At 45.9% G+C, this 8,888-nt stretch overlaps 1 protein-coding gene and 1 pseudogene across 1 annotated transcript; both read left to right on the top strand.

The window, feature by feature from the left end:
• Positions 1–29: 29 nt before the first annotated feature.
• Positions 30–534, top strand: LOC147987434 (mavicyanin pseudogene; annotated as a pseudogene).
• Positions 535–8,080: 7,546 nt separating this feature from the next.
• LOC147987433 (uncharacterized) lies at positions 8,081–8,668 on the top strand. The gene has a single exon (XM_087545303.1). The coding sequence runs from the start codon at positions 8,081–8,083 to the stop codon at positions 8,666–8,668; it is 588 nt and encodes a 195-aa protein (XP_087401429.1).
• The last annotated feature ends 220 nt before the right edge of the window (positions 8,669–8,888 follow it).

Below are 8,888 nucleotides of genomic sequence, written 5' to 3'. Positions count from 1 at the left end.
ACCTACAACGTGGGCGAGACGGGCGGCGCATGGGACCTCAGCACCAACTACGCCACTTGGGTGTCCTGAGCACTGCGTCTGCGGAAAGCTACAACATGGGCGAGCCGGGCAGCGCATGGGACCTCAACACCAACTACGTCACTTGGGCGTCCTCTAGGAACTTCCAAACCAGCAATCAAATCGTCTTCAAGTACTCCAATCAGGCACACCACGTCCTCGAGGTTAGCAAGGCAGACTATGACTCCTGCAGCACCGCCAGCCCCAGTCACCACCTTCAACTCCGAGAATGATGTTGTCTCCCTCACCGCCACCGGCACCCGCTACTTCATCTGCGGTTTCCCTGGTCATTGTGCGGGCGGCATGAAGGTCAAAATCGATGTCATGCCAGGCTCCTCCTCTTCGTCACCCGCCCCAGCCTGCAGCCCAAGTGCAAGCAACACTCCCCCGCCAACACCTGTCTCCGCTGCAACCAATGTGGAGGCCGTGGAGTTTGGCCTTGCTGTTTTGCTTGTCGTTGCCTACGTCGTGGCTTGAGTGCATCTCGGCAGTTGCACGCACATGTGTACGTTATTGTATAGAGAAGTACAACTATCTGTGTGTATAGTTAAGTAGTTATGTGTATGTTGGACGTATTCGGCCTTTGTGTTTTGCTGATTCATTTTGAAGGATTTGTTAATGAAGATTCTTTTGGTCTAATACAACATTTGTCTTGAAACATGTTCTTTCTAAACCGTGAGAGCCCAATATTTCGTAACTTAAACTTGTATTACACAAACCCCTGCTAATTATTTTCAGCCGTTGATTTAAACTATTAACTAAAATTATCAGTCAAGGGAATTATGGTCCTGTGTGAATGTTTTTTTAGAAAGATTTGACAATCCATCAATCCCGAACGCATCTCGCCAATCCCATCTCTCGCCCGTGTGTAGATGGCGGCGCGAGGATCCCCGGCTGACCATGGTCATAGTTGTTGCTCCCCACGGCCCCGGACCCCGGCTGCCACCCGTCCGCCTGGCCTAGCTCGTCGTTGCCACTCTCCCACCTCTTCGCCGTTGTAGCTCCGCATCAGGCTCCCTTTTTAGGTGTGACCGTGCTTCGCCCGCCGCCAGCTACCCGCTCAGCGTCCGCTTCCCTTGTGGCGATCAGCAAATTCCACATTGGGGATGCTTGAACCGTGATCTTCAAGTACCACCAGGAATTCCGAGGAGGCCATCCTCAGCGACCTCGCCTCGCTCGGCCTCGACTGGGACCAAGGTACATATTAGAACATTCATTTTGGAATCTGTATTCTAGATTGCAAGTAGACAATGAGAGATCTCCGGCAGGATCAAATACTATGGTTGATTGCAAGTTGTCCTTCTGCAAATTACAAGTGAACATCAGTACATCACTGTATTCTAGAGCAAACACTGTTCCTAACCATGTGAATTCCCAACGCAAGAGTTGATAATGCCACAAGGTTGTACTTGTGTAATATTGCACATACAAACACTGTTTCTAAATTCTAACCCTACGAATTCCCAACACAAGACTTGATAACGCCATGTCCGTTTTAGCAGCCGAATCAGTATGCGGCATGAGGCAACATGGACCGTCCGATCTCACTTCAGATTAAGGGCCACCACATGCCCCCTTTCTCTCTTACCTGGAGTCGCCGACGGGTGGACCCCATGGATCATCCCCTTCCTCCTGCATGGTATAAGCTTGATCCCGTCGATTTGTTGCTAGCTTAGCTTTGCCGCGATTTCGTGATTATCTCACTGACCCAGACAACATATACCCCCTATAAATACCAGACACCCTCCGTCAGAGTCGAGCTCTATGAGCTCTGGAAGCTCCACCAGCTAGACTCGCTTCTACGGTTGATTCTAGCGGCCGTAGGCCCCATTGACCACCACAGGCACCTCCATCTCTCTCTCTCTCTCTCTCTCTCTCTCTCTCTCTCTCTCTCAATGGCGCGCCTCTTTGACCCATTTACTCGCGCAGATCCACACGGAAAAGACCACCCTGGCGTCCGGCGAATCTTGCCGACGCGCCCGTGCTCCAGACACAAGCGGTAGTTGACACAAGTTTTGCCCGATGACATTTAAGTTATGAAAGTGATCGCTGTGACCAGGGGAGCCCCATTGTGCTCTTCGCTGACGCGGAGGACCACGGAGGACAGCGCCCACTTCGACCAGAGCCCGCCCCTGGCCGCCGCCGTCTTCACCTTCTCCTGCTGGGATTCCAATGAGCGTCGCGACCCCGTGACGTGGACGCAGCACATGTGTCCATTGACACATATACAACAGCCCCTGATATTTCCTGAACGAACCTTTACTGAGCAATATCACGTCGCCAGTTGTTCCCCATTTAAATTCAAAATATCATGCCGCGTAGAGTTATATGGCAATTTGGCAGAAAAGTACCTGAGATTTAAAACCGTCATAACTTTTTAGCTCCAAGTATGAATCCAAGGGAACTTTTTGCAAAATGATATTCATAAAATGCATCATCATATGCTACACTTGGTTTCATCTTTTGAACATACAAATTTGATTGTGTTCAAATTTGTATTTAAACCTTTAATAGGGTCTTGTTTGCAAACCAAATGTCCAAATTTAGTGAAATCTACTGCATTATGATCGTTAGGTTATTCTTTATTCATATATACCACTTGATCCAGACTTTCAAACTTTTCATGATTCAATATGAATTTTGAATTCAAACCATAGAATTCCTATAATTCAAAAAATATATTCCTCAAATAATTCATTTTGCATTTTGTTTTCTTATGATTCACTTTTATCCAATGAACCCTAGCTTTAGTTTATACTTTTAGGGATATTCAAATTTGAATTCAAGCCTTGTTTTAATCATCACTTGTAAACTAGAAATCCTTTTCAGGTGATTGTTTTTGCATAAATCTCTACTAAAACCTCATCCATTATGTAACTTAGTTTCAAATATTCAAGCCATTTGTATCTATTCAAATTTGAATCCTGGCTTAACTATATCTTTATTTTCATTAACTCTTTTGAGTTAATTCTTTTCCTTTTATCCTAAAACATCATAAGAATCTATATTAGATATAATACTTAGTATGTTGTTGTTCTTTTATACTATGCCATATTTGTTCTTGTGTTCTTTTTTATTCTTCTATATGGCATGCTTGTTCACTGAGTGTTATTTACTTACATCAGATTGACCAAAGAGCGAAGCAGAATATTATCAGACTTTGTACTATTACAAGTGAAGACCAAGACAAGTTCCATCTCTTGTTCATGCACATGAACCTATATTTTACTATGCATTTAGTCCCTTTTGAGTAGTATGCATGAGTAGGAGTATGTATGATAAATATGTAGTATGATCCTAGTGTAGTTCAATGAGTAGGTCTGAGCTTACTTCCTTGTCGCCATCATTGTAGAAATATTATATTTTATTTGCTAAAGTGGATGGGGTTCATGTGAAGTGATATTCATGATGAGATGTGACTGGCAATGTAGTAAATAGGACCAACATAGTTTCATGAAATACCTAGGCAAAATAGTATAAATGGTGGCAAGGTACAGTGTTACCATCATGGGAGAGCACACTAGTGGGCCATTCGATCAGGCTCAAAGAGATCAACCACCTTTTTATTACTACTAGCTTACATGCGCAGCCACAACTACTACGTGATCTAACTTGGTTTAGTAGATATGTAGGTGGGATGGGCACTATCAGAGTTAAGGGAAACTCTTCTGTAAGACCTCATCACAATCTCCCAATTTCCGTACAATTGAGTGTGGGAGCTACAAAGTGATGATTGTGTCTTGTGGGGAACATGCACCAATCTCTGCAGACTATATAAAACTCATTGATTAGCCGTGTCCCTGGTTACAGACAACTTGAGCAGCTAGAAGTGGAAATGTTGAGAGATATCATTACATTTAATAAATTTGAGCGGGATAATCAACAAAGGGAATTGATTGAATTGGTGGTGCCCAATTAAATCATATAATATTTGCCGACATAGCACAATCTTTTGATAGTAGGATAAATTTTGATTTATGCAAGATATTAATTTAGTACCACTGCACAAGCCAACATGCATGTATGATAGGTATTTTATAACACCTTAGATATGACTTGGCAGTACATTCAATGTATTGACCTATATGGCTGCAAAGTTTTATGTTACAGATTTTCCAGACGAAGAGTAAGGATACAAAATAGGGTTATGAGGTTTAAACTCAACTTTGTCATTGACGTTGATGGGACTCCGCATCTTTATTGTTGTTTTTGTTGTGTATTCTAGCCCTAGGGCTATCAGGTAATAAATAGTTAAATACTATGGATTGACATTACATTTCATGTGATTTTGTGGTATTTCATCGAGTATTGTGTGTGCTAGCTACCGATTCAAAGACAGCACAGCAGATCACAAGAGATTCGGATCCTTATTGGAAGCGGGTCGTTAGAAGACAGATCCAGCAAGCCATGCTACCATGGCGTCCGACACCGTGCCCCATGCGAGCACAATGCCTCAGTTCGGTCGGATCGTCCCGCGGCAGCCGTCGATGAGCGGGCAAATGGAAGGAGAGGCCCCACCGACGACGATGCCGGTCAGGCCTCTCCATGCGGCGCCTGATGTAGACTCGGCTAGACGATGAGTCGCTGGTTGGTCCGGTCCTTCACAGTACTTGCAAAATATCAATGAACAGCAGCAACCGTCGCAGAAAAAAAACAGACCGACGTAGAAGAAGAAAAGCCTTTGGATAAAAACGATATAGCAAGAAGCCAAACGAGTAGACTTGTACCGAATATTGATACAAGACCAACACAGGAACAGCAGCAACGAAACCTTAGGAACCGCAAAAACGCATCGTTGGTGCCCCTCGCCGTGAGGCGTTTTCTGGTATTTTTTATTCAACTCCCAACTAATCTGGGTACAAGACTCAGGACGCTGCCTTTTATACCCTAGACACCAGCCGTAAGGGCCTAAATTACTAACTGTCTCGAACTAATTCGGAGGTTCCCTCCTTTTACATCTCGGAGAGAAAGAAAAAAACAAGCTAACTAGCACAACCTGTACGTGGACCCTCCTATTCTGAAGTACTCCCTCTGTCTTATAATATAAGAGCATTTTTTAACAGTAGTGTAGTGTTAAAAATGCTCTTATATTATGAAACGAAGGGAGTAATATTCTTTAATTAGAAAGCTACTTAATCAACCGGCCACGCTGATCACACATGACTAATTTAAAATAAAAGAATTGTTGGCGCCACCTCCTTGTAGCGCGGCTTCTTCTCTTCCTCTAGATTGCCTCACACAACTCTCTCATCTCTCTCAAGAACACACCATGAAAAGGCTCAAAGAAAACACACACGCGTGCATACTTCACCATGGAGAAATTAGCTTTGCCTCTTTCCTCCCAGTGAGACACACATATGCTACATCTTTTCTGCTGGCCCTCTTGGCCACAAACTTTCTCATTAACTCAGTGCAACACTTATATACACAAGAGAGGTTGGCTGACTTGCCAAGCCAGCCACCATACCCGGGCACACTAACCACTAACCCATGTACTCACGCACTAACTTGGCCGGCACACTCGACCACTAAATAACTCACCCATGATCCAAATGACCCGGCCGGCATGCACATGCACATGGCTAGCTAACAAACTACATGCGTGACTACATCAACTAACTAATCTGACCCACTACTAGCTTGCATGCACACACATGATCATATCTTTATGTGAGTACACTGCCGCAGCCTAGTATATGGACACGACTACATGCATGACTCAAGAAAAACCAAGAAATAATCTAAATCTAGCACTAATAACAAGATTTTAGTTCTAACATTCACCTCCCTAATCTTGTTAACTTATTTCTCTCTTGAAGCCTGTGGTCGTCGTTGTCGTCGGTGCAACACGTAGATGACCGCCAATGCCATCTTGTCACGCCGATTGTCACCGTCACCGCTGGCCTCGATGAGAACCACACCTTCTACGCCTTCACCACGAGCGCACCGCCGTGGCACACTCGCTGCCGCATGTTTGTCACCGGTGCCGCAACTTGCCGATGACTTGTTCGTCACCGGTGACGCAACTCGCCGGTGAGCCGCCTCCATGTTGTCGATGATGACGCACCTTGTCGATGACTCGGACATGGAACTCGTTGTGGCAATGGCCTCCGCTTCATGGCCATCACCTCCTTGCCGCCGGTGACACAACTTACCGGACAACATACCTTTCTCCATCGCTCATGACGCAGCTCGACGATGAGGGAGACACACACCGGCCACTAGCAGCATCACACCGCCAATGACCTCCATCTTGCGCCGACGACCTCCACGTCACATGAAGTCCGCCGCGTCGCCATCACCGCCTCGGATCGACAAGGCTCTGATGCCAATTGTTGGCGCCGCCTCCTTGCAGCGCCGCTTCTTCTCTTCCTCTAGGTTGCCTCACACAACTCTCTCATCTCTCTCAAGAACACACCATAAAAAAGCTCAAAGAAAACACACGCGCGCACACACTTCACCATGGAGAAACTAGCTTTGCCTCTTTCCTCCCAGTGAGACAAACATATGCTACATCTTTTCTGCTGGCCCTCTCGGCCACAAACTTTCTCATTGACTCAGTGCAACACTTATATACACAAGAGAGGTTGGCTGACTTGCCAAGCCAGCCGCCATACCCGGGCACACTAACCACTAACCCATGTACTCACGCACTAACTTGGCCGGCACACTCGGCCACTAACCAACTCACCCATGATCCAAATGACACGGCCGGCATGCACATGCACATGGCTAGCTAACAAACTACATGCGTGACTACATCAACTAACTAATTTGACCCACTACTAGCTTGCATGCACACACATGATCTCATCTTTATGTGAGTACACTGCCGCAGCCTAGTATATGGACAGGACTACATGCATGACTCAAGGAAAAACAAGAAATAATCTAAACCTGGCACTAATAACAAGATTAGTTCTAACAAGAACTACTTATTTGCTTGCATGCTTGAAACTACTTCACCGGACATGAAATACTACCAATATTACTGCACTTCGGAGGGGTTCTGAAGTTTGGCTTCACCGTGTCCTTCTTCGGCTCCATCGGCGAAACCTCAAAGAAGAAAGAGCCAAGCTGTAGCACAGTCGGAAGATTAGAATCTGAAGCATCTGATATACTTGCGTCAAAACAAATGGTTGTGCTTGTCTTTTGTTCAACACTTGGAGTCACCCAAGTAAACCTACGGCATTGGTGCACACATCAGCGCCTGACATCGGCGGCAGGAGTGAAGGGAGGGACAAAAGGGGAGGGTTGGCCGGCGGTAGGGTTTCTCTGAGCTGCTCACAGGAGTGACGTGGGAGGGAGGGGAGTATCGTATGACCTTGATATCTATAACTTAGTCGTGACGGCGGCTCGTTCTGGTGGTGGTAGTTGTCGTTCAGTGGCCTCTGAGTCTATGTAATTTTTGTTATGTTTGAGATGCTTTGTACTTTCGATGCACTTTTATAATAGATCTGGATCCTTTTTGCAAAAAATATAACTTAGCTGAAAAGCTATATTTTTATACTTGAAATACTATGGAAAGAAGTCAATGCATGTAGAGTACAGAATGGAGCATGTACAGGTAAACTGCAGTAAAAAATAATCTGACATTTGTGGTCTCTACGTATTGTGACATATTTCATTTACATTACGGTTACTTGTTAGCTAATTTGTTGTTTTTCCCAGCTTAAAGATCATACAGTATTATTTTCCAACCAAATTTGGCCCGTAACCCCTAAGGTATCTAGTACTCCCTCTGTAAACTAATATAAAAGCGTTTAGATTACTAGTAATCTAAACGCTTTTATATTAGTTTACAGAGGGAATACTAGATAGCCCCGTTCCGATTAGGATTTGTTGTCAACTGTGCGCCGCCAAACGATTCAGATACGGAAAGCCGCGCGTGTCCGGCTAGAGCACGAGCCCTACTCTTCTCCGTAACGCAGAACAAAGGCCGTCCTCTCCAATACTATATAGTCCTCAACTACTTCCCAAACACCGCATATCGATCCAGCACTCGCCATTGTTCCTCGACACCATGGCCCAAGACGGAGAAAGCAAGTGCTTCCCGTTATGCATGATCGTAATAGCGATAGGCCTCATGGCAGGTTTTTTGTATTTTCTTGTGTGGGAAAACAATAGGCTAGGTGACACCAAGTACACGGTGACAATCACCAGCGTCGACGGCCTGGACCCGGCGCTGGATCTCCATAGCGACCGGCGGGCGCTCAGTCCGGTGTTCGGCATCAACGTGCACATCGACAACACCCACAACCAGATCGTCGAGAAGTGTGTCGGTGGCGTCGGCTCCTCGGCGATCGTGTCATACGGGGATGCGCTGCTCGCCAAGGGCACCGCGCCGTGGTTCTGCGTGCAGACAACGAAGGTGGGAGAGGCTGCTACCAAGGCGTGGGGCTTGAACGTGCAGCTGCCCCACTTCCTGCGGGACCGGCTGGCCGGCGAGCTGGAGAGGGGCCAGGCGGTGGTGGACGTGGCGGTGCGGACTCCCGCGGGTGCTGGCTGTTACATAAACAGATGCCTGGACACGGTGCTTGTCTGCAAGGCCAAGATCGGAGGAGGTCCATCCCCGTGTTTTCGTGCCACGACTGTCAGCGGCACGACATGAAACAGATAGTTAATCAGTGTCTTGGTTTTCATTTTATTTTTATTTAGGAGGATAGCGTGGAGCCTCGATGTGAATCTTTGTTTTCAGTCAAAAGGTACATATGTCTTATAGTGGTATCTGAATTTTGTATTTCCAGCCCAAGAACTGTGTTTTATAGTGGATCTGAATGTATATTTTCTACTACCGAGTACTGTGCTCCATATATAGTGGATCCAAACTT

The sequence above is a fragment of the Triticum urartu genome, chromosome 2A (genome assembly GCF_056163025.1).
Source record: "Triticum urartu cultivar PI428250 chromosome 2A, HENAU_Tu73, whole genome shotgun sequence".
NCBI lineage: Eukaryota > Viridiplantae > Streptophyta > Magnoliopsida > Poales > Poaceae > Triticum > Triticum urartu.
Note: the sequence above shows the minus strand (reverse complement) of the source record. Positions and strands in the feature narration are given on the sequence as shown.